The sequence below is a fragment of the Acomys russatus genome, chromosome 1 (genome assembly GCF_903995435.1).
Source record: "Acomys russatus chromosome 1, mAcoRus1.1, whole genome shotgun sequence".
NCBI classification, from domain to species: Eukaryota; Metazoa; Chordata; class Mammalia; order Rodentia; family Muridae; genus Acomys; species Acomys russatus.
Genome location: NC_067137.1, coordinates 15,027,583 through 15,053,348, shown reverse-complemented (window position 1 = coordinate 15,053,348; position 25,766 = coordinate 15,027,583). Strand labels below are relative to the sequence as shown.

The 25,766-nt window shown below is 40.0% G+C and overlaps 1 protein-coding gene across 1 annotated transcript in view; it reads right to left on the bottom strand.

The window, feature by feature from the left end:
- Window positions 1-7,955: 7,955 nt before the first annotated feature.
- Window positions 7,956-25,766, bottom strand: part of Heatr5b (HEAT repeat containing 5B) — an 83,558-nt gene continuing 65,747 nt past the window's right edge. Inside the window, exons 28-36 of the mRNA XM_051166503.1 lie at window positions 24,292-24,529; window positions 23,131-23,385; window positions 21,746-21,873; window positions 19,987-20,131; window positions 18,127-18,393; window positions 16,125-16,349; window positions 12,494-12,645; window positions 10,915-11,128; window positions 7,956-8,892 (exon numbers count right to left, since the gene is read on the bottom strand). Of these exons, the coding sequence (XP_051022460.1) occupies window positions 8,588-8,892; window positions 10,915-11,128; window positions 12,494-12,645; window positions 16,125-16,349; window positions 18,127-18,393; window positions 19,987-20,131; window positions 21,746-21,873; window positions 23,131-23,385; window positions 24,292-24,529 (1,929 nt within the window). The 3' untranslated portion in view covers window positions 7,956-8,587. The remainder of the gene's footprint in view (window positions 8,893-10,914; window positions 11,129-12,493; window positions 12,646-16,124; window positions 16,350-18,126; window positions 18,394-19,986; window positions 20,132-21,745; window positions 21,874-23,130; window positions 23,386-24,291; window positions 24,530-25,766) is intronic.

The following is a 25,766-nucleotide window of genomic DNA, read 5'->3' as shown; positions in this document are numbered from 1 at the left end:
GCCCTGGCTGTCCTAGAACTCTCTCTCTGTAGACCAGGCTGGCCTCAAATTCACAGAGATCCACCTGCCTCTGCCTCCTGAGTGCTGGGATTAAAGGCGTGTGCCACCACTGCCTGGCTGAAAAAAATCTCTTTTTAGGATAAAATTTCATCTCCATTTTTAAAATGTATTATTAAATTAAAATTACTTTTAATTTTGTCATTACCTAAATCAATCTAAATATCAAGCACAGACAGCCTGAAATGATGACACAGTCCTGAAGCTGTAGTAAGCCTTCTTAGAATATTAGTGCTAATTAACTTCAGAATTTACCTAAGTAAATAGACTAGGTCTTGATCATATTTTTTTCCCTAAAAAGTGTATTTTTATTTTTTGTGTATGAATGTTTTACATACATAGAGCACATGTGTGTCCACAGAGGCTAGAAGAAAGTATTGGATCTCCCTGGAACTAGGTATAGATGGCTGTGAACCACCATGTGGGTGCTGGGAAAGAAACCCAGGTCCCCTGGAAGAACAAGAGCTCCTAACCACTGAGCCACATTTTTTGGCCACTCATGATATTTTCCTTTTCGTTCCTCAACTCTACCCTTTGCTTGATGCCTCTTCTCTCTTTTTTTAAAGATTTATGTTTTAAAATATTTATTTTATGCATATGAGTATGAGTGCTCTATCTGCATGTACACCTGCAGGCCAGAGGAGGGCATCAGATCCCAGTATAGATGGTTGTGAGCCACCACATGGTTGCCGGGAATTGAACTCAGGACCTCTGAAAGAGCACGCAGTTCTCTTAACTGCTGAGCCATCTCTCCAGCCCCTCTTCTCTTATTTTTTAAAACTTCCAGTGAGTGACAGCTCTTCTCAGCGTGTGTGTGTGTGTGTGTGTGTGTGTGTGTGTGTGTGTGTGTGTGTTAAAAACATTTTGTAAGCTGGCTGTTCTTGCCACCTGTGCAACCTAAAAGCACTCCTTTCCAGGTACAGCCACTCAACAGAAAACACCCAATCTTCACTTACTTGCACCTGGGGTTCCTCAGACATACCGTAAGTCAGTCCTCCAAATAATGCAGATAAAGCACATTTTTCTTTTGTACATTATTTTGTGTAAATACGCAAGGGAAAAAAAAACAGGGCTTGATGAGAAGATGATGATGAAGGAGAATGAATGAATGAACGAATGAATGAAGCTGGAGCTTCCAGCTTCACGTTTTTGCTTTATTTTCGAAGCTTCTTGCTTTTCTTAGATCTCTCACAACAGGACTGAAGCTAATTTGCATGCACTATATCACCCCCTTTACTCTGCAGCTCTCAACACACATATTGTTCAATAGTTACTTGCAGTTGGTCTCCGAACCGCAAAGTTGTACCATTATGGACGATCTCTCTTCTCCCAGGTTCCCCCTCCACAGCAGGACATGAGGTACCAGGAACAGGACAGAAGCAGTTTGAGCTGCTCACCTTTTTACATGACTTTATAATAAGGAACATGGTTCAGCTGCTGATTAGTGTCCAAACTTCATTTGTATTCAATACATACAATTCACTTCAGGAGGAAAGGCATTTTAAATATAGCTCTTAATATAAGACAGTAACCAAATTAATGCTGCAAGATTTGTATAAGAATGTAACCAGATTTAAAACATGAAAGAAGTCCCAGTGCCTCAGGTAAGGGATGGGGATGTGGTGAAAGATAGCTAGACGGTGGTGGGATGTTTTCTTTGTGAAGCAAAATTTAAACACTTTAAGGATGAAAAAGTAAATAATGTAGGTGACCTATGTTAAGAAGCCTGGTATGACTAAGACATAAAGAATGAGAGATGGTATCTGTGCATTAGACGCCAGCTGGTCTACAGAGTGAGTTTCAGAACAGCCAGGACTACATAGAGAAACCCTGTCTCGAAAACAAGAAAAGGAGAGAGAGAGAGAGCGAATACAGTACACTACTGCCTACTATTAACAGTGAGTTTACTCAGCAAAGACAAAGCATTTCACGGGCCTGGGTTCCAGCCTTACCATGTTCTTTTGAGAAAAGTGGTATTTTTTTTTTTACCTGACAGCTAAGGATAGTGTGACCACAGGCACCAGCAATAATAAAAGGAGGAGGTAAAGTCAGAGGTCAGATTAACAGAGCCTTGACAGGAAGAGTTGTCACCAGGATGTCAGATTTGATCATAAAGGTCACTTCACCTTGGTATTAGTAGACATCTCATAATTGTTTCCAAGGAGTCAAGCCCCGTTTTGAGGTCCCCCTTAAGGTCCCCACCACTACCCAGTCTATCAGAGCATAGCTATGCAGCTTTGTAAGTCTGCTTGTTTTCTAAATTACTTGCTTTTCTCTCTTTTCTAAGTAAGCTTCTGGATACTTCGCGCTTTGCTCTTTCACTGAAGCCCCCTTCTCCAACTTATGCTTGCCTGCTGCCATGGCTTACATCTATGCTGGCTTAACTGTTTTAAGGCATGCCCTCTGCCCTCCACTTTGTTTGTTTGTGTTCCTCTCTCCTCCTTTCTCCTTCTCCAAACACTACTGGGATTCACAATTTGCCCGCCTTAGACAGAGTTCTTTTTAACTTTTTTTTTTTTCCCTCTTTCTCTTTTGAGACAGGGTCTCCCTGTGTAGGCCTGGCTGTGTTTGTCCTGAAACCCTCTCTGTAGACCAGGCTGGACTTCAACTCAAGAGATCCTCCTGCCTCTGCCTCCTGAGTGCTGGGATTAAACGTGTGTGCCACCACCTCGTTTCTTCTTTTTAACTTTAATAAAATTGCCCTCAAGCTTAAAAACAAACAAACAAACAGAAAAACCAACAAAACAAAACTCACGGTTTGCTATAAAATTCAGCAACCTGTAGAAAATTATTTTGATTGAGAAGAGTAAGTCCTAGGAAATCTACCCCAAGGAAAGAGTCTATAGAGTCAAATGTAACACTATTGCTTAGGATGCAAAAGCTGGAAACAAAATGAGGAATTGTAGGATAACAGCTGCAAATAATAGTACATTGACTACGAAGTGGCATTCTCAAACCTGCTGTGGGGCTGAGGGGATGGTTCAGCAGATAAGGTGTTTGCCATGGGAAGGAAATTCAAATTCCTGGAAGCCACGGAAAAAGCCAGGTGGGCTTGGTGGCCTGTGTGTAATCCAGCACCAGATCAGACACGGGAAACCCTGGAGCTAGCCAGCCACACCAATCTGACCAACTAGCCAGACTAGCAAGGCCAGACCTTAAGGTAAGGACCCTGTGTAAGGAGGAACTGAGCAAGGAGAACATGCCACAGCAACCCTGGGTCTCCACATACATATATACACATGTGCGCCCACCCATGTAGACAAACATACAGGTACCTATGCACACTATACACACGAACATACACAAACAAAACACTGGTGGAGTTACAGCTCAGTGGCAGACAGCTTGCCTAGCATGTGCAAAGCCCAGAATTAAAGAAAAATAAATCACAAACCTTTCCATATTATTAGAGTACTATAACATAAAAATGCTTACAAAATAAACAGAGGAAAACAAGCTAAAACACTCCCCATATAGTTACTATGATATGGGGAAATTACACTCAAATATCAACATGGATTTTTTTTTCTGGGTGGTGGGTTGGAAAAAATTCCCCAAACGTTAATGAATGCAAATTTCACTATAATTGATTATTTTACAATAAAACAGAAACTCAGCTTTCTCTTTCCCTCTGACGTTACCTTACACTCATGAGACAAGAATAAGGCCCCTTTTGGGTTTCACAAATGAGACAAGAGAGGCATTTCCCTGTGTAATTAGAAATGAATTAGAAAGAAGGAAGAGATTTAACAACCAAGTCATTAATCGAAGTTATAAAAACCCTGGATTTCTTCAGTAGGACTGAGAGTAAAAGGGAAGAGTGCGTTGTGGTGGAGTCAGCTTGCAATGCAAGTATACAAGGCCTGAGACAGGAGGGCTGTTTCAGTTTGAGATCATTTAAGGCTACATAGCAAATCTGAGGTCAGCCTGGGCTACAAGGTAAAAAAAAAAAAAAATCTGTCTCTAAAACCTATTTCTTTTTTTCACTTTTAATAATATTTTTTATTAGTTCTTTGAGAATTCCAAACAATGTGTTTTTGTCATATTTACCCCTTCTTCTCCAATACTCTCTAAATCCACTCTTTGCCTACCCACCCATCTTTGTGTTCTGTGAAAAAAAAAAAGGACCAAGAGGTGGTTTGCACATGCGTTTAACCCCAACACTCAAGAGGCAGAGGCAGGCAGATTTCTGTGAGTTTAAGGCCAGTCTGGTCTACAGAGAGAGTTCCAGGATAGCTAAGGCTACACAGAGAAACCTTGTCTTGAAAAGGCAAGAAAAAAAAAAGCAAGAAAAGAAAAATAGAAAACAAAGTTATGGATGTTAAGTAGAGATGTAGATTAGTGATAGAGAGCTTGAATGGGTAAGGTCCTGGCTTCATCCCCTGTACAGATACATACATACATACATACATACATACACACACACACACACATTCCCACATATATGTATGTGTACATATTATATACAGTATATGAATACATAGAGAAAGGTGTGGAGACAGGTGTGCATGTACAAGGAACACTGGCCACTTGTGCATGTGCAGTCTTTATTAAGAGCTCAGGATAATCTTCCTAAATTATGGTTGAGACATGATATTCCTTTTAAACTGCAAAGTTCATAAATAATAATTTCATAAGATTTTAGATATGAGGGAACCAGAAATGGTATGATGATATGTGATGATTAAGCCAGGTTTAAAAAATATTTTATTTGGTGGAAAGTATTGAACAAGAAATTTATTTATAGCTGTTCTCTAACCATTTCTAACATCAACCTAAAAATTCCAATTAAGAATGAAGAAAATGTGAGGAATAGGAATGTTATAATTAAGTATGTTTTGAACTTTGGGCTAATTATACCTGTCATTCACCATTATTTGAATGGATCTAGAGAAGGCAGTAGAGTGCCTATCACACAACAGGAATGTCAGCATGTAGTGTGTGTACATGTGCATGCATGAGCGTGTATGGGTGTACATGCGCATGTGTCTTCCTGCCTCAGCTCCCTGGGTTGGGACTACAGGAGCACATTGGCGTGCCCGGCTTTTTACGTGGGATCTATGTTCAGGTCCCCAATATTGTAGACAAGCACTTTACCAACTGAGTGCCTTCAAAGCCAGCAGCTCTTAACAGCGACAATCTGCCATAATTAAACTTCCGTGCTCCGTCATACTTTATATGCACACTGCCATTGATATACATGTAAAAACTGCTTATCAGACTAAATGCTACATGTTATGCTGTGCTATGCTTCTTCCCACACTGTGTGGCAGGCTCCTTAATGACTGAGGCATCACCCTATCCCTCTTTTCTTTTTGTGATTTTGTTTTGTTTTGTTCTGATTTTTCTTTCTTTCTTTTTTTTTTTCCAAGTAGCCCTGGCTGTCCCAGAACTCAATCTGTAGACCAGGCTAACCTCAAACTTGGAGACCTACCAGCTCTGCCTTGTGGGTGCTGGGATTAAAGGCATGGGCCACCACTGCCTGGCCTCATCCCTAATTCTTTTCTTTTCTTTTCTTTTTATGGTTTTTTGAGACAGGGTTTCTCTGTGTAGCCTTGACTGTCCCAGACTCACTTTGTAGACCAGCTGGCCTCGCACTCACAGCGATCCGCCTGCCTCTGCCTCCCGAGTGCTGGGATTAAAGGCATGCGCCACCACGCCCGACTCTTTTCTTTTTTTTAAGATTTGTTTATTTATAAAATATACAGCGTTCTGCCTACATGTAGGCCTGTATGCCAGAAAAGGGCACCAGATCTCATCATAGATGGATATGGGCTGCCATGGCGTTGCTGGGAATTGAACTCAGGACTTCTGTTTTTGTTTGTTTGTTTGTTTTTGTTTTTCGAGACAGGTTTTCTCTGTGTAGCCTTGGCTGTCCTGGACTCGCTTTGTAGACCAGGCTGGCCTCAGACTCACAGCGATCTGCCTGCCTCTGCCTCCCGAGTGCTGGGATTAAAGGCGTGCGCCACCACGCCCGGCTGAACTCAGGACTTCTGGAACAGCAGATAGTGCTCTTAACTGTGGAGCCATCTCTCCAGCCGCTACCATCCCTAATTCTTTAATGAGATTTTAATTTACAGCTACAATGACAGAAGAGTAATGGCTGACAGTAGCTTAGAAGAGGTTACGGAATGGACAGGTGTATACTAACAGAGAGAGAAGGAAGGGGGATGGGAAAGAACACATGGCGGCATATCCTATTCTGAAAATCCAGGGAGGTACCAAGAACAGCAAAAAATAGCCAGGGTAAAAACAAGGACTGCATAAATAGATGAAATGAAAAGGTCATGTGCACGCATGCATGTGTACAAAAATAATATCAGGGGAGTTTGGCAGGTTTTAAAAAAGTTAAAGATAGGGTTATTATTTAAGCCAGTACTTCCACTCCTGGCTAGATACTGATGAGATGTTAAAATATGCTTGTGATGCACGCCTGTAATCCTAGCACTCCTGAGTTAGGGGCCAGCCTCATGTATAGTATGCGACCCTGTCTCAAAAACTGTGTTCATGGAAAACTCTGCACTACGTAGCTGTTCAGAGCACCATGACCTACAAGACGTTAGAGAATGTGTCGGGGTACAGTAACACGCAAAGGGGGGAGGAGGTGAGCATTATGCCTTACAACAGGGAGAGAGCAGAGAGGGCCTGAATGCCTGTCAGGGATGCACAGATGAAGGAGTGTGTGCATGTAATAGAGCAGTATTCAGCCATTAAAATGGGTGACACCATGGCTCATGCTACAGCATGGAGGAACCTTGGAAACATAAGAGTCTAGAAACTAGTGATGAAAGAACGCATGACTCCATTTGACAGATGTCCACAGTATGAACATGCAGACAGAAGGCAGATTCGAGGCCGCAGCCTAAGACTGGAGGGGGAGGAAGAGACTGATAAAACAGCCAAAGGGAACAGGGTTAGAGCTCTGAAGTAATGAAAATGTGCACTGTGGTGACAATTGCTGTGAATACGCTAGAGCCACTACATTGCACACTATTTTCTCAGTAGTGGAGGCTGAGCCCGGGACCTTGCACACGCTAGGGAAGTTATCCACCACTGAAAACGTCCCAGCCTGACTAAGATGCTTCCAATCACTGAAATTACATGACACGAGAAATAATTTTGGGAGAACTTTACCAAAAGTAAAAACAAAAAGCAAGGAGAAAAATATTAGAGACCCAAGTCTGAAATTGAAATCAACCCTGTAGAAAGAAAAGTCAACCAATGAGACAAAGTACCTTTCTGAGGCATCTAAAAGACCAAGACAGGCTAATGAGTGCAAGCAGGAGAGGGAATATTTGAAATAGCATCACATATTTCCATGTTCAGAAAAGTCATGTCTTTGTTGGTAGAGTCTAACGTGATCTGGTAAAACCAGTGATTAAAACTTGATGACTAGGGTGTCAAGCATTCACAGAACCAGTTACCTGCTTTGTATAGTAAATTCCCATTGCAAAAGAGACCAACCTGTAACTCTGTCTGTGTGTCCTCAAGCACTTAGCTTGATGCCTTATCTGCAGCAGGTCCCAATAAATATTTGATGAATGAAACTAACTACCACAGTCAGAACCTGAGGCTCTGTAATTACACAAAACATAAAGCAGGACAAATTTTAGCTATTAAAAATAAGTAAAAGAGGACCGGAGAGATGGCTCAGAGGTTAAGAACACTGACTGTTCTTCCAGAGGTCCTGAGTTCAGTTCCCAGCACCCACATGGTGGCTCACAACCATTTATAATGAGATCTGGTGCCCTCTTCTGGCCTGTAGGCAGAGCACTGTGTACATAATAAATAAATCTTTAAAAAAAGAAGTAAAAGAGCATGCCACATTCAAAACACTTTAGTGGATCTTTTGATGAGAATTTCAATTCACTTAACAATAGAGATATACACAGAGCATAATTTAGGCATTTAATGTAGAAGTTAAAAGCCTATTAGAAAGATAAGGATATATGATAAAACGGTTAGAAAATGTGACTTTATTCATATATATCTGCCATAAAACAAAGATTTTTCTGTTACCTGAATTACTTCAAATTTTACAATCTGCTTGCTTTTCAGTGAACTTTTCATGAGAAATGCTAAAGTTTGACCCAATTTTTTTCCTGATAATATCCAAAGGCTGCCCAACTACATGATACAATTATGTTCTTAGCATTTAAATTTAAAAGACCATGGGTTGGAGTTAAAAAAAAATAAGTTAATTAGAGTCTAAAGACATATAATACAGTAGAGTGCATGCTTACAATGAGCAAGGCTCCAGATCCAAACACCAGTACCAAAAACCAAAAGGAGAACCCCAAACAGTAACAACAACAACAAAATCAACAAAAGAGAAATATCATTAGATAAAAAGAAAATATATTTACCACATGATTTTTAAAAATCAGTAAGAGGTGTAAACACTACTTCACTTAATCAACTTCCAAGCATTATAAGTCCTATATACAAATAAAACAATCCACAGTCTGGAATGACACAGGGGTTGTCACTAGCTACATGAAATATAAATACAAATAAGTGAACACGCACACTAAAAAAAGCTTGTTTTTAGCTTAATTGTTGGTGCAGAATGTGTGGCAGGGGCTGGCTGCTTGGCAGCTGCTTTAGCTTTGCTCGCTTGGCTTGCTCGAACAGCAGTTTCCAGGCGCACTTTCAGTTCAGGAGCCGCCCCCATTACCGTCTTGAAAGCATGTGGGTATAGAGGTCCAATATGCATTAAGTTCTGGAGTGCAAACTCATGAAGATCTTTGGAGAGTGAACTTGCTGAGGCAAAAGAATTTTCATCCAGCAGGTAAGAGATCAAAGTGGGCACTAAAAGAGCGAGTAACTGGACTCCTATAAGAGAGGACAGTGAGGATTGGCCTGATGGGGGAGACTGTGGCTTGACATTCTTAACAATAACAATGTATTATATAATATGCAAGAGTATTGTGTATGTTCTTGTGAAAGTACAGCTTAATAGCAAACAAGGCTCCACCCATGTCCCTGAGTTAAATGACTCCCTTTCAAAGAGTAACGGTGTAAAACATCAGTAAAGAGCCATAATTTCCATCCTCAAATCAGATCAATTTGCAGTATTGGTACAATGTGCCAATAATAAACATGGTTTTACTTGGATTATAAATGTTTTACATTATAAAAAGACTGCTGAGAGATATAACAAGCAGTTGTATTTTTAAATTTAAAACTTAAGACTAGACGCTATGCCAAACTAAGGTAGAGTGTGTGAGGCTCTTGCCTAGCATGTACCTGGGTTTAATCTCAATTCACAGCAGTAAAAATGGTAAAAATCACTTGCTAATAAATAGTATTACATACACTAACAAATAAATAATGAATTAATGAGTTAGTGATGTTCAGTTGACAGGAACATCTTTTAGATTTTTCAAAAAATTTTATATAGTTAAGTTACTGTAGGAGGGTAAAGCTTTAGGTTGAAATTGTGGCAGATCTCGTGCTTAGCATGCGCGAAGCCATGGGCTCCATCTCCAGCAGGGACAAATGAGGTAATATCAAAAAAGAGACATGAGGACGAGAGGATTGTTAGGAGGAAACTGTTACAGGAAGCAACAGAATAGTGTGTTATGTGGGTACAAAGTATGATGTAATTATATTTGTATTTTATTTTACTAACCTAAACTCTATAAATTTCCATGCAGACAGAGATGAGACCCCACCCCTGTGCTTAGCATGGGGCCCAGGGCTTGCACACGCAGGGGAGCCCTCAGCCACCTGTACTTAGCATGGGGCCCAGGGCTTGCACACGCAGGGGAGCCCTCAGCCACCCTGGGCCTCTGAGCCCATCCCCGGCTTAGAGAAGAGAATCCGGAAAATCAGGAGCTGCTTGATGTTCAATTATAGCCTTTCTGTAACAATTAAAAACCAAATTTTACCCTTCCCAGATCTAGCCAATGGTCAGAACATTCTCCACAGTTGAGTGGAGAGTGGGATATGACTTTCTCACGTACTCTGGTGCCTCACATTTGACCATGTCCCCTGAAGGGGGAGACCTGGTGGCACTCAGAGGAAGGACAGCAGGCTACCAAGAAGAGACTTGATACCCTATGAGCATATACAGAGGGAGGTAATCCCCCTCAGGAACAGTCATAGGGGAGGGGAATGGGAAAATGGGAGGGAGGGAAGAATGGGAGGATACAAGGGATGGGATAACCATTGAGATGTAACAAGAATAAATTAATTTAAAAAAAAATTTAGCCGGGCGTGGTGGCGCACGCCTTTAATCCCAGCACTCGGGAGGCAGAGGCAGGCGGATCGCTGTGAGTTCGAGGCCAGCCTGGTCTACAAAGTGAGTCCAGGATGGCCAAGGCTACACAGAGAAACCCTGTCTCGAAAAACCAAAAAAAAAAAAAAAAAAACCCAAATTTTAGTCTGTACTTATTAACTATAAACAAAGCTGCATAATGCATTATGCCTTTTCATAAGGCAAAAAAAAAAAAAAAAAAATCAAATATCAAGCCCCGAGGTATCTTATGATGCGTGGTGCTTCCACTCCATGCTTATATCATAAGGCTTATATAATTCATTATTTTATTTTTAAAATTCCATTAAATATCTGTACTGTTCCTAGTTTTTAAAAACACATTCCTAGAAAATTAAAAACAAAATCAGTGTGTTAAAATGCCCAAGTAATTCACTGTGACTTCTCACTCATAAAAAATAAATATAACCAAACCCAATACTACTGTATGTAAGAAACATGAGCAGATGCATTATGTATTCAGATGGTAATTGCTTCTTGAGAAACTCACTGTTGCAAAGCCTGTGTTTAACATTAAGGTTCATAAATAATACACATCTTCATTTTGGACTAGTAGCTTTTAATAAGAAAACACTTACTGTTCTGCTCTTCGCCGAGAGCAACCAGTGTTTCAAGAACTTTCACTCCTTCCTGGACAGCCGACAGTTCAGTGCTGCTGGCTGGTCTGTTTCTTTCCACAGCCTTTAGCTTTTCAACCACTAGTGGAGCTAATGAGTGGATGTAGGGCGTGGAAAGGGCACGATTGGAATGCTGGAAGACTGAGAGGAGAAGCTGGTAGCATTTGGCTTGAACCTATGGAAGAGAGAGATTTTCTTGGCGCACGTGGCAGATCTTAACCACATTGTACCCCAATAGCTACTCAAGAGGAGAACAATGAAATGTAATGCTAACTAAATAAAACTGGAGATTAAAGAATTCCTTATACATAAGTCACCAAAACCACCATGCTTACATAACAAATATTTCTACCATGTGAGGAAAGCCAAAAACTAGGAAGTCTGATTTCTTTTCAATTCTTCCTTTAGTGTATAACTGTCTCTCTAACTTTAATCGACTGAAGTGAGACTAACGAAGGACTGGCCTGAAATAAAGCTACAAAAATATACTATTGGAAACAACTTTATATTAATTTCTAGGTCTACAAAGGAAACTCCCATTGGCTATACTTAGATTAGAAAAACTTTATATTAACTGGATTTTGTTGTTGTTGTTTTGCTTTGTTTTTGAGGCAAGTTCTCACTATATAGCTCCAGCTAGCCTGGACCTCACCATGTATACCAAGCTAGTTTCAAACTTGTAAAGATAGGCTTGTCTCTGCTCCTGAGTGCTCTGCCTAAAGGCAGGGGAAGCCATGCCCACCACAATATTAGCGGTTTTGTTAAGAAGGGAAAAAGTCGAAGGGGTGTGGACAAAGGCGGAGCACATTTCTCTGCACATAGAAAGGTGTGGAGAGCATCTTAAGAATGCAGGCCTTTAAGGATGCTCAGCTGGGGGCCTGGGTGCTCTTCACTCATTTTCTTTCCTGCTGCTTTGTGCTTGAGAAGCCTTATCTTGGACTTTGACAAAATAAACTAATAAAATATGTCCAGTAAAAGATGCAATAATGACAGTGGCACATGAATTTAATCCCAGCACTCACAGGCGGATCTCTGTGAGTTCAAGGCTAGCCTGGTATACAGAGTGAGTTCCAGGACCCCCAGGGTTACACGGAGAAACCCTGTCTCAAAAAACAAACAAAAAATGAAAACAAAGATGCAACAATGTAAATTTATCCTTTAACACCCTTGGCATCACTGAAGTAAATAATGAAAAACAAAACCCATGTCAAGTGAGGTAAATAAAATATTTCATTCATTAGAGAATCTTGGCTTGTGGGAGTATCTATAAATGTCACTTTGAGTGCTGAAATACAGTGTTCTTTAAGTTTTTCCATTTAAAAGCCATACTACAGCCTACCAGATAGGCAAGTAAGAATGCTGTGGTGGCACAGAAAGTACCCGCACAAATACAAACATCATGCATACGCACACAATAACAAATAAACAAGATTTAAAAATTGAAGTTGTACTGCAAACAAATGTTTTTGTTCCATGCTTCATCACACCTTAGTGAGCTAATGTGAGAACTGACACAGTAGGCTGCTGCAGAGTAACTCACCCACGGGTCACATGAATTCAGAGCACTTTTAAATCTGTCCATGCAGCCGTTCTGTAGGGACTGCACTCCTATTATCTCACTGCTGGCAGACCACAGAAAGAGTGCAACAGCTGTAAGTGTGCTCACTTCATCAGCTGCAGGCATAGAGTCATCTATGAAACAAAAGGCAAGCAAGGCAGGGAGATTCGGGAGTTACAGATGTGAACAGCACTCTTTCAGTGTTTACCCCGAATATGTCTCACAACCCAAAAAACACAGACTACAAAATTCTCACTGTGGAACTGTGGTAGGAATTAATGCTTCAGACACACTTTTAAATTGTTGTGTCTGACAGGAAGCAGACGATTAAGATAGTCTCAAAGAATCTCTCTGCAGACCACTTGACTATTATAGAAAGAAGAAATTCAGCATTATAATATGGAATTATGCCAGGTGCCATCTTGGCATTGTAAATAAAGTTAAGATTTGGCATGGTGGTACATATCTATAATCCAAGCACATGGGAGGTGGAGACAGGATTACTGACACAAATTTGAGCGCAGCCTGGGCTACAAGAGTGACATCAAGCCTGTGTGGGCTACAAAGCACAACTGTGTCTTTAAAAAAGGAGGTTTTCTTTCTTTATTTTTATTTTTGGTTTTTTGAGATAAGGTCTCTCTACACAGACTTGGCTGTCTGTCTTGAAACTCACTATGTGAACCAGGATGTCACTTGCCTCTGTCTATTGAGTGCTTGAACTAAAGGCAAGTGCCACCAGGCCTGGGCAAGAGATTCTTGATATAGGACAAAACAATATTATATGTTGTCTTACATGATAGTCTGAGAAAGATATACATTACTTATGTAATATTCCTGCCCAAAAAGGTATAAACTGAATATATGTTAAACTGAGGCAGAAATTAGCCAATTATAAGTTAGAGAACATTCTACAGAATAGATCTCCTGTAGTCTTCAAAAACATGAATGTGCTCGGTGTCACACATGTGATCCCTGCTCGGGCTGGGGGCCGTGGGGGAGGGGGCGGCAGTGGACACAGAGACAGAACAATCTTTAAGGTCAAGGCCTACCTAGAATATCCCTGTCCTGAAAAACAGCATACCAAACCAGAATACAAAAACTATGCACATCACAATAGGCAAAAGCTATGGAAACACCGCAGATTAAAAGAGGTTAAAGCACATGACGACAATACAAAGAAAAAGTCACATTTAAGGCAACTTCTGAGATTTCCATATGAACAACCGCACTGCATCAATGTTAAATTCCTAAATTGGTAATTCCTTCCTGGGTATTTAAGAAATGACTTTGTTCTTAGGATATCTATGAAGTATTTAGGAATTAAACATCACAAAGATGTCAAAATATTCTTAAATTGTTCAGTCAAGTTAATTAAGATGAGTAACAGTAATGATGTGAATTTGCAGAGGGTCCTATGACATCTGAGTCAAGGGCTAGGGCAAGGCCATACTGCACGCCACAGATCTATTCCTGAACATCTTATAAAAGTTTGAAATGTATTTCAAAATCAAAGGCTCTAAAAATGAAAAAAAAAAAAAAAAGAATGTATTAGAATAATTTTAAAGGGGTTCATTGCTCCCATGAACCTATTGTTCCCATGTGTGAGCATAAATATATACACACAATTTTTAAATATAAGACCTCAATTCTTAGCCAAGTGTGGTGGTGCACACCTTTAATCCCAGCTCTCAGGGAGGCAGAGGCAGGTGGAAGGAGTTAAGAGCCCAGCCTGGTCTACAGAGCAAGTCCAGGACTGCCAAGGCTACACAGAGAAACCCTGTCTCAAAACAAAACAAAACAAATCAAAAAACGAAAAAAAGTCCTCAATTCCTTAAATAAAAAACATTTCCAGGCTGGAAATCCCTATGATAGAACTTCTCTCGTGTTAAGCAGGGACCCTACTCCCTTTGCTACATGAACACTGTAAAATATCCTCACGGCCTTTCCCCATCACTTCATCACTTCAGCCTGGAGCTCAAGCTGGACATGAACTCCACAGTGATCTTGTCTTCACCTTCTTTTTTTTTTTGGTTTTTCGAGACAGGGTTTCTCTGTGTAGCCTTAGCCATCCTGGACTCACTTTGTAGACCAGGCTGGCCTTGAACTCACAGTGATCCGCCTGCCTCTGCCTCCGGACTGATGGGATTAAAGGCGTGCGCCACCACGCCCGGCTTCACCTTCTTTCTTTTGTTTTTATTTTTTTATTTTTTGTTTTTATTTTTTATTTTTTTTTTTGTTTTTGTCTTCACCTTCTAAGGGTTGGGATTACAGACATGAGCTTCAATGCCTGGTTGTGAAAATGTTTTTAAAAAAATGTGGCAAATCTTTTCTTGTTATTCTGTTTTTAGAGCTATCACATTTTCTTTAAAAAAAAAAGAAATAAAATTTAAGAGGGAAAAGTTAAACATAGAAGAAAAGTGGTCAAAAACTATGAATAAGTACTTCCCCTGAATTAAAAACAAACATAAATGCTTATATTCACCAAGACGATACAATGCAAATTAAAACCATGTGACACTACCTTATCCATCATATAACAGCATGGCTGAAGATACATGGAAATGAAATAATCAGATGCTGCTGATGGAAACATAAATTCATAAAGCCACAGTGGACAGCAATTTGGCATTGCCTGACAAAATTAGTGTTAAAATATGTATCCTCAGTTCTATATACGTGCCTTAAAAATACCTGAAGAATTTTAAGGATGTTCATCACAACCATGTTTGTAATGTGGGAAAATTGAAAATCATTTTAAAAAGTCTGTTGACAGACTGGCAAATTGATTGACGAAGGAAAAGAATGAGATTTTATTATATAAAAGTACTTAAGTAAATTAAGAATATAAACAAATACCATCTGTTATTCATACCTACTTACCTTACTCAATATAATACATGTATAAACATAGATAACTATACTTATTAACTGATACATATTAACATAAGAAATTGCTTATTTCTATACAGACATAGGATAAAATATTTCAATATAAAGATCGTTGTTATATTTGGGATACATTTGAATAGGCACCAGTATTTTGTCTCCTATTTTATTACTTATTCTTTGGAGATAGGGTCTCACTATATTGGCCCTGGCTGGCCTGAAACTCACTATGGAGACTTGGGTGGCCATGCCCAGCTCCTATTTTGTTATTTTTATTGAAAAACATAGCCAGATATAAATGGTATATTTCTGTAATCCTAGGATTCTAGAGGCTGAGATGGGATGATCATGACTTTGAAGTTAGCCTGGGCTACATGACAAGACCCTGCTTCAAGAGCAACAGCAACAGCAACAACAACGAAGAGGAAAAGAAAGGGCAAGAGGGAGAGACAGAGAATTCCACACGGAGAGGGGTCAAAAGAAAAAAACGTGAAGTAAACATATATATATTAATACATGTCAATTCTGGGTATATATTGTCTTTTTTTAACCTACCAACATGCAAACAAGCACTAAGAAAAGGGGGTTTTAGAGTCCACAGTCCAGGAAGAAGTAGTTATATTTCAACCTGAAGCTGTGATAAAACACCTCTCTTGAGTTGATTTAGTGTTATATAGCAGTCTCCCGACAAGGTTATTAAAGTAATAATTTATTAAGGACAGACTACCTGGTTGAGAATATTCCAGGATGCAGGCAAGAGTGCTCCGGATTAGGGCTGTCCACTGCTTCTGAGTTTCCTCAGTTTTGGCCAATGAAAGTGTCACAATATTTTTTATGCCCTGAAGAGCTGCAGTGACCGGAGGAGGAACTTGGTTGTCTGCAGACTTTATAGCTGTGTCTTTCAATATTCTTGCAATTAAGAACAGAATTGTGGGAAGGATTGTCATACATCCTGAAATAAAAACAAATTAGGTTATTTTGTAATGCCAACAATTCCCACGATAGCTGTTTCCATCACACACACACACACACACGCACACGCACACACACGCACACACATGCATGCACATGTACACAGACACATGCACACACACACCACACACATTATTTTTAAACAGTTGATTGTGTTCTCCTTTCCCTCTGAGGAGGTCTCATCATTTTGCACAGGCTGATTCCACACTCCTGGGCTCAAGCACTTGTGCCTCAGCATCACCATACCTGGCCAACTACGACTTAATATTATTTCTTGGTTTTATTCAAAATGTACTTACTGTATTACTACCCTTATAAATCAATGTTTTAAAAATAGAAGTGACGTTTTCTTTTTTATTCCAGTTGAATCTTATTTTTATTACTTCCAATGCTACCTGTTTGATATTGCCCTTCTAATGGAAATGAGAATGGAAGGCAGAAAAGCAGTAGGACACTAACCATATGCTTTGAGTAGCCTGGTGAACTGTACAGTAATTCAAAGATAAGTCACCAACCTTTCAGGATGCAAAAGTGAACTAAAGTCAGGAAAAGAAAGTGCAGAGCAAGCACATGTGGAATTAAAGCATCCTAGAATCTGTAGCTGAGCCTGTCCTCAAGGCCAGCTCTGAGGAAGTGACCATGATGGAGAAGTCACTGGTTCACACTTGTCAGGGAAGAGCCAGAAAAAGTCTGCTTGGGCTGAAATGCACTGCATACCTTCTGGTACTATTCTTACTTTAAAACTGAGGGAAGGTCTATTCCATGCAACAGTTCTTCTGTCTCTGTAAACAACTATTATCATTATTAACCACAATTCTTTTCACTGCTCCTTAGGGCTGACTGTCACTTTCTTCAGATATATTTTAATTTTTCAATAACACTCACGAATGGGAACCAGATTATAAGACAGGAGTTCAGTCATTCCTCCCATGTCCATCTGTTGACTTCGTGTCTTCTCTCAATATGCAGGGTTTGGTTTGTTTTATGGTGTTGAGGATCAAAACAAGAAGAGGACCTTGCATATGCTGGATCAGTTCTCCAGCACTGAGTTACAGCCTGGCTCTCTCTCTCTGACACATTTATGGCAACTCTACCTTAGGTTGTTTTAGAAACTTTAGTCTTTCCCTGGATCTTAAGGCAAACTAACCCTTTAAAAAACATCTCATTTAGCAGCTGAAATGTAAGAAAGGAGAACACTGTTGCAAGATATTTGATCCCACTGTGTAGCCCAAGATTGTGAACTGTAAAACCCTGTCTCTTGTTCGGTGGGGTTGAATCCTAGCACACATCTTTAATCCAAGAGCTTTCTGTACACAGAATTTAATAAAGTTAACCCTAGGTCAGGAGGTGGAGCCAGAAATTAATGATTAAAGAGTAGGGCGGACTTTGAATTGAAGGGTATTTAAGACAGCCTGCATAACAAGTTGGCTTTTAGGCTTTGAGCGAGCAAGCTCTCTGACGTTTAGTTTTTTGGCTTTTCCTCCTGGCTGTCAGGTGAACTAGCAAGATTTTGGCTTTGAGCTTGTGAGCTTTTTGGGTGTTTCCCTCTGAGACCTGAGCAGAGTAGGAAGGTCAGCTGCGTGCTTTCTCTGCCTCTCTGAGCTAGCAGTTTTCACCCTAGCAACTGGCTCTTAAGTTTTCTTTACTGGTAAACGATTTGGGATTTTCATTTTTTAAAAACACTGTTAAAATCCAAAGAAAATGCATCTTTGTCTACTGCCATATAACACACTCCCAAATACTGATCAATACCATACCAGCAGGTGAACAGAGGGATGGCAAATCAGAGAGAATGGTCACTGTGGCTGCCACCAAACGAGCACTTTCTTCTGACAGGCGAGTTTTCGTGGCAATGTGACTTGGAGAGTCGGACATCTTGGTACTCAGGTGTGGCATATGCCGTACTAAAATGAACATCAACAGCTCCATAGTTGCAAACACAAGAGACTTTCCAGGAATGAGGCCACCGCTTTCACCTCCTTCTCCTAATGTAGGACAGGACTCTTTTTCCAAATCCTCTTCATCTTAGGAAAAGATATAATCTGATGAAATTTCCAGCAAAAATGTATATAAAATAATAAGTATGTTCAAAACTATTTCTAAAGGATTTATAAGTAAATATGTAACTGGTGTCATCTGTTCTTGGTACAATGCCATAGCTGAAGAAACCCTCCTTGAAGGCAGTCCATTTCACCTTGGAAATCATTTCTAGGCATTTTTATTAGGTTTATATTCCAAAATAGGAATAACAAATATGCTAGGTTGAACTATATAAAATTAACACCTTTGAATAGAAGAAGTACAGAACTAACAATTTCTTTTTTATTTTTAATTTTTTTTTTTTGAGACAGGTCTCTAAGCCAAGCTGACTTTGAATTTGTTATATGGTGCAGAATGAACATTGAGTTTTTTCATCTTGTTTCTACCTCCTGAATTCTGAGATTACAGGTATGCCCTATCATGCCTGATTTATAAAACATCTTGGTCCTATTATTATAAAACTAGGAGTATAGCACTGGAGAGATAGCTCAGTGGTTAATAGGACTGGCTGCTCTTCCAGAGGACTTGGTTTGATTCCTGGCACCTGTGGAGGGATTTTAATCCAGCAATATGGCTACTCTGGCAGGAATACACACATGCCCTTAGCACACACCTTTAATCACTCTGTCTAGAATACAGACATGACCTTAGTATAGACCTTTAATCCCTCTGACTGGAATATAGACATGAACTTAGTACAGACCTTAAATCCCAAATAATGAAGTAAAGTTAGTTGGGAGAAGGAAGTGGCCATATTTGAAAGTGATGCCTAATTGAGAGGCAGACAAAGTGATGAATCAGAGAAAGATATGATAGAATAGGATATGCCCAACTCTCATAAGAGCAGAAAGAAAGGAGGTAACTTAAGGGAAGCATCTTGGAGGGAGGGAGAAAAGGAGGTAGAGAGAGGGGGAGACGGAGAGAGAGGAAATTTTACTGGGAGAGTCTTACAAAGACAGGTTAAAGAGAGAACAAGTTCAACACAGGTGAAGACAGAATGAGCCAGAGAATGAGGAGGAGGCAGAAGATTAGACCAGACTGCTAGAGTAAGTTTGAGGCCAAGCAGAGCAATTCAGTGAGAAATTGAGAGAAGCCAGATTGAATCAGTCAGCTTGGAGAGGAGTTTAAGCCAGAACAGCTGAGTTGAAGCAGCCAGCCAGAGTTCAGGAAAAAAAAAAAAAAAAAAAAAAAAGAGAGAATGAGAGAGAAAGGGTGAGCTTATTCAACATTAAGTCTCAGAGACTGAAAACATTCTAGGGCTAGATTAGATTGTATGGAGGCTAGAAGCTTCCAGGACTAGGTTGGCAGACAGAGGCAGTACGCCTCCAAGATGACAATTACTTTAGGTACTTAAAGTTACTCTTACAGGAACCTACATGGCAGCTTATAACCATCTGTAACTCCAGTTCTAGGATTCCAATGTCCTCTTCTGGCCTCTGTGAGCTCCAGGCATGCATGTAGTACAGAGACACACATGCAGGCAAAACACACACACACACACACACACACACACACACACCAACCCTAAATGTTGGGGAACAAGGTTTGCTTCAAGTTAGTGCCAACTCAGTGCTTACTTAAGGTGCTTCTCTTTTCCTGTAGATAGTCCTGAGCAGCCCTCACAATCTGCTGCACAACTCCAGTGACCAGCAGCTGGATGGAGGGTGGGTTCCAGGTCAGTAACAGGCGGTGCAGGACACTTAGCAACTCAACACCAATCAGCTATTATAAATATGCTTAGTTAATTTCGGCTTGGAAAGATAGATGTGTATTATTAAAATCTGAGAAAATATACATACAAAAATAATTTTGTACCTAAAATTTAATATACAGGACTAGATAACAAAAGTTGAGAGAGGTCACACTTTACTCTATAAGATTTTCAAGCAACAAATAGTATTTAAATACTTAAATTTAAATAAGTTTTATATTCAGATATTATTATTCGCCTACTGGAATAAGACACTTGGTCTGTTGATATTACTAGAGTTCAGCGTCACCGAAGTCCACAATTCCAAAGCTAAACTGAGTAATTGAGTGCTAAACTGAGTGCTCTCACCTCAGCAACTATTACAAACTTTGATCATAAGTCTATATCATTTTCCTCACCTAACTGATACAGTGAGCACACCTCAAATTAAAAAATAGAAGAGTGAACTTATTCAGCCAAAACTTTTCTCCCGCCTTCTCTAAGATAGAGAGCCTCCACAGCTCAGGTGCTGCTCAGTAAGAAAAGTGCTGGCTCTGAATCCAATCCCCAGAAATACAAATAAAATAAAATAAAAAATTAAAATAAATCCAAGGCTGTTCCATTTTTCCTCATGTGTCCTTCTCTTATCCGAGTAGACTTCCAGGGATTGATCAAAGACCTGTGCCTCTCCAGTCAAGCCACTCTCCTCACTGTATCTGAGTGCTCTAGACTCCTTTACTTAAAGCACTCAAAGGCCTCCTGTGCCCTCAATGTAATCCCGTATGTTTCTGTAGTTTTCTTCCCTTCCATACTGTCATCTTTTCATCTTTCTTCAAGTTTTCTAAACTTCTATTCTTTGGGAAATTAGGTATAGAACCTCATAACTGGCCTCTATGCTTCCCTTCTCATGTCTCATAATCCAAGCTCCACAGGGCTGATTCTGTAATCCTTCCACATCTACCTACCTACCTACCTACGTACGTATCTATCTATCTATCTATCTAATCGTGTCTGTCTGTCTATCATCTATCTCTTTATCATCTCTGTATCTATCTAACTATGCTATCACTGAGTTACATCCTTTGCCTCAATTCTTCCCAAACAAAATTAATCATTCTCCTATTTAAACATTTTTAATCATTTACTTTCACTTTCAGGATACAATTCAAATTCCTTTGTTTGTCATAAAGAAATCTGCAGAGGATTGCCCAGCCCCATCTGACGGCCTCTATTTGTTTTACACCAGCCACAGTAAGTGACTGTAGTACCTTTGAACTTGTCACATTCTCATGAATCCTAGTTTTTGTGTTTGTGTTGTTCTTTCTCAGAAGGAAACTCATCCCTTTGGCAATCCGTCTGTAAGATCTGATTCAAATACCCTCTCCTCTGATGAGGTGTCCTTTACGTTTGCATCACAGTGCTGGTGTCCCCACCTCCACACTCATTAGTCCCACCGCTATGAGGTTAAGAAGGCATGGTGCTATGCTGCAGTCTAGCTCTGTGTAGTCATCCCAGAGTCAGCAGAGACAAAACCCCTTTCATTGGCATTTGTTACATAATCTTGTTAGCAACCTACAGTGTTTATTTTCAAGGTCTATATGATTAAAACAAAGAACACAATTGTCCATTATAGAAACACACTGTACCTGGTCTTCTGCGATGTGGACTCGTGCATAAGGAGAACCCAGTAAGGTGTGCAAGGCCTGCAGGCATGCTGTAACGTGCTCAATGGGCTCCTCAGGGCGAGGAGAACAAAGGAACTGGATACTCACACCTGGAATGCACAAAGCAAAAACATGGGGCTTCAACACAAAACACTGTGTTGCTTTGATACAATACTGTTCTCTATTTTTCCCAGGTTACTATATATTTATTAATACCACAGTGTTTAAAATGTTTTCTAGGCTAAGTAGATAAAAACAATATAGTATTGTAGCATTTCAATTATTTTAGTTTTCAAATTAGATATGTTATGAAGATGATCACTTTTCAATTTCTAGAACTGGAAAAATACAGAGTACATCAGCTGGGCGGTGGTGGTGCACACCTTTAATCCTAGCACTCAGGAGGCAGAGGCAGGTAGATCTTTGAGTTTGAGGCCAGCCGGGTCTACAGAGTGAGTTCTAGGAGAGCCAAGGCTACACAGAGAAACCTTGTCTCAAAAACAACAACAAAATAATAATAATAATAATAATAATAATAATAATGTACATTAAGAATAAATATATAACTATTTTACTACTTTTATTAAGGAGTTGTCCAACAGTTTTGTGTGCATACTTTTTTAGGGTTTAGTTATCTGTGTGTGGGCTTGCTCATGTGATGTGCATGCCTGCAGAGTCCAAGCCTGATGTCAGAGACACTAGAGCTGGAGTTGCAGCAGTTGGGAGCCTACCTCACGTGGGGGCTGGGAATGAACTTACGTCCTCTGTAAGAGCAGTAAGTGCTCTCAACCACTGAGCCATCCCTCCACTGCCCATACAAGGGTTTTAAATCTCAAGCTACACACAACACTTGTCAAAGCAAGCACTCACTGTGTACAAGGCTAAGGCTTCAGGAGTCTTTCATATTTTCAGTTGTGAGAACTACTCACAGAGTCCATAATTACACCTTACTAGTTGTCTTCTTTTCACTTCCACAAAATATGAGATGACAAATTTCCTTCAGGATATGTAAATACTTAAATAAGTACATTTATAAATTAAAAATGATTTAAAACTAAATCATAAACAGTTTTTCTTCATTGGATAATCTGAGAAATACCAATACAAAGAAAGCATGGTGAATAAAAACTCCAAGGATTTTCCTTGAAATTCAATATTGTTCTGTGAGTGAACACTATGCTAAGCTTTTGGAGGAACTTTAAATATTTTTTAGATACAAAATTCAGTTAACTTGTAAGTGGAGCTGAGAAGTCCTTTTGCTGTTCCTTCTCTGAACTGTGCTACACGAAACTTTCTGCAGCACTAATAAGAAAGCTACAAATGTTCTCAAGTGGCAGGTCCCGAAGGGCATCATGGAAGCACTCTACCTAGGATCAGGTGCATTCTGTCTCTGTTAACTTCTGGCAAGGGCTTCGCACTAGGTACCGCTGCTGGCACCTGGTTTAAACTGACAGCTGGGGAGCGTTTCTGTACACCAGACATCATCACTGCCTCTGTGGACTCTGGACATGAAAATCCTGTGCTGTTTAACCAAAGTGCCACTGCATGGAGAATCGGGGCCCAGGAGTTCCGGTAGTGAAGTCTCGCCGTGTCAATGGTCTCAGGAGTATAAAATGCTCCACCTGTGAAACAATCAAATCAAATAAAATCATTACTTTCTGTTACAAATGTTCACACATGTAAGAATAATTAACTTAGGCTAGTTGAGCTGCCTCATACAGAAGAGAGCTCAGGCAACAAGCTCCCTTCAGCCCAAGGCTTCCACAGTTCAGTGGCAGGCCCCTGTGCCTCCTGATGCCCGCCTTCCAGACTCTCCTCCCTGCTACCAGGACACTGTGTTCTAAGACTATCCTCCCAGTGAGACTAGCTGGACTCTTGCATGGTCCTCTCTCTTCACCATGGCAGAGGCCTGTCTCCTTGTATTTTCTGCTCTCCTCCCTCCCACCTACTACTTCTACTGACAACACTGAGCTACTCCTCTCTCCTTGCTACCGTGGTGCCTGAAGGGAATAAAATAAAAGAGGACTCGATAATTATCATTAAATATTTGGGAGGAAGATTGAATTTTTGAGGAGGAATTAATAATACATCTCCTAAAGAAAAACATGTTCATAATGGTGTCTCTATTGGTCTCAATAGGAGAACTAATTAAATAGAAATAAGCAAAGGACTTAGGAGCACAGTTCATGACTCAGCTAGAATTTACATGGAAACACAAGCACTGGGCAGCACAGTAGCATAGTCTGTCATGGTTATAGGTCGCTAGCTGTTTCCCATAGCTATTAAGATGTTCTCTTTGTACCGCTGTCACTATAATGGCACTAATGTTTTTGCTTCAGCTAATACTGTCATATCCTGAGTTCACAAAACCAGTATAAAGGACAAGCTCTAAATGAAACAATGCCAAATTTAAGTCCACAAATTTTAAGATGTTATTATGTTATCGTTGGTACTAGCCTCTGCCAAGTTCATTTTGCTTAATATTAGTTTGAACTCCATAAAAGCAAACTACTGCATGTAATACTTACCATCTGGGGGAAGCTGACTAGAAAATTCAGCTGGTAAAGTCAAAAGTGCGTAGTCTTTCAATGCTGCCAGCCACAGACGGCTGAGTGTTGGCAGTTCAGGCTGCACCAGGGTTATTAAACTATCTGGAGGTAGTTCATCTATGGTACCATAGTCGTCGTCATCATCATCAGTATTTTTAATTGCTCTCTTTGGTTTTGACTCTGCTTCTTTCTTAATATTCATAGCAACCACATATACCTAATAAGGCATTCAGGAGTTGAAAATAAGGCATAAGATAAAATTGAATATTTTAGATTGTTGCAATCATACAGTTAAATGATTAAGGAAAATTGTGTGGATATTAGAACATATACAACTTTCTGATTTTTTTTTTCTCAAAACAGGGTAGCCCTGTCTGTCCTGGAACTCACTCTGTAGACCAAGCTGTCCTCAAATTCACAGAGATCTATCTGCCTCTGCCTCCCCAGTGCTGGGATTAAAGGTGTGTGCCACCAATGTCTGGCACTTTCTGACTTTTTTTTTCCAAGACGGTTTCTCTGTGCAGCCTTGGCTGTATTGGACTGGCTTTGTAGAACAGGCTGTCCTTGAACTCATAGAGATCCACCTGTCTCTGGCTCTCTGAGTGCTGGGATTACAGGAGTGCACCACCAGGCTTCTGAATTCTTGATAACTACTAAAGAGTGACTTTACGTCCTGCTCAGCAGCATCTTTTAACTTATCTGATTTCTAACTATTCCTCTCTCAGCATCTCCCCTGACTAGGAGTCTCTGAGTTATTATGGCATCCTTGGTCCACTTTACAAAGCCTCCTTTTCCCAGCATAGAGTGTAACTTCCTGTCTAGTGCCTCTTTCCCAGGCTTACTGGACATAATCAAACAGCATTCAAAGAAAAAGACTGAGAGAAGGGAGGTAGCCAGAGAAGGAGATGCATAAATATCCCCTAATCTGCCTCCTACAGAGGCCTTAAATGATCCTTGCAATCTCACAATTAGAACAGATAGCCACTCTAAGGATATAATGTACTTGTATTATCCGTGTCCTTTGTAGTTTGTGAACTTTTAAAAAAGGCATGCATTAGCAACTTTCCTAAAGCATATTCAGTGTACTTCTTTGTTGAGTACTTTTGTTTGTTTGTTTATATGTATTTATATTTAGGCTCTGTGTAACTGATAATACAGTATTAGAAAACATTAATTGAAGCAGGAAGAAAAGAATAAAACAAGCAAAAAGACAACTGCACTCTACAAACTTGTTTTATCTTACAGCACTGCCTTTTTGTGCCTACTTGAGGCAGCTCATGCGCCTGCACACTGAGCACTTCTTGGCAGGCGGGACTTATCTTACACTTGTTCACACAGTGAGTAGTAAAGCACAAATCTAGAGACGACACAATACAGCTTGGGCTATAAACACCACATTCATGTTTTCCAAAGGTATTTGTTGTTGCTGTTGTTTTGTTTTGTGTTTGAGACAG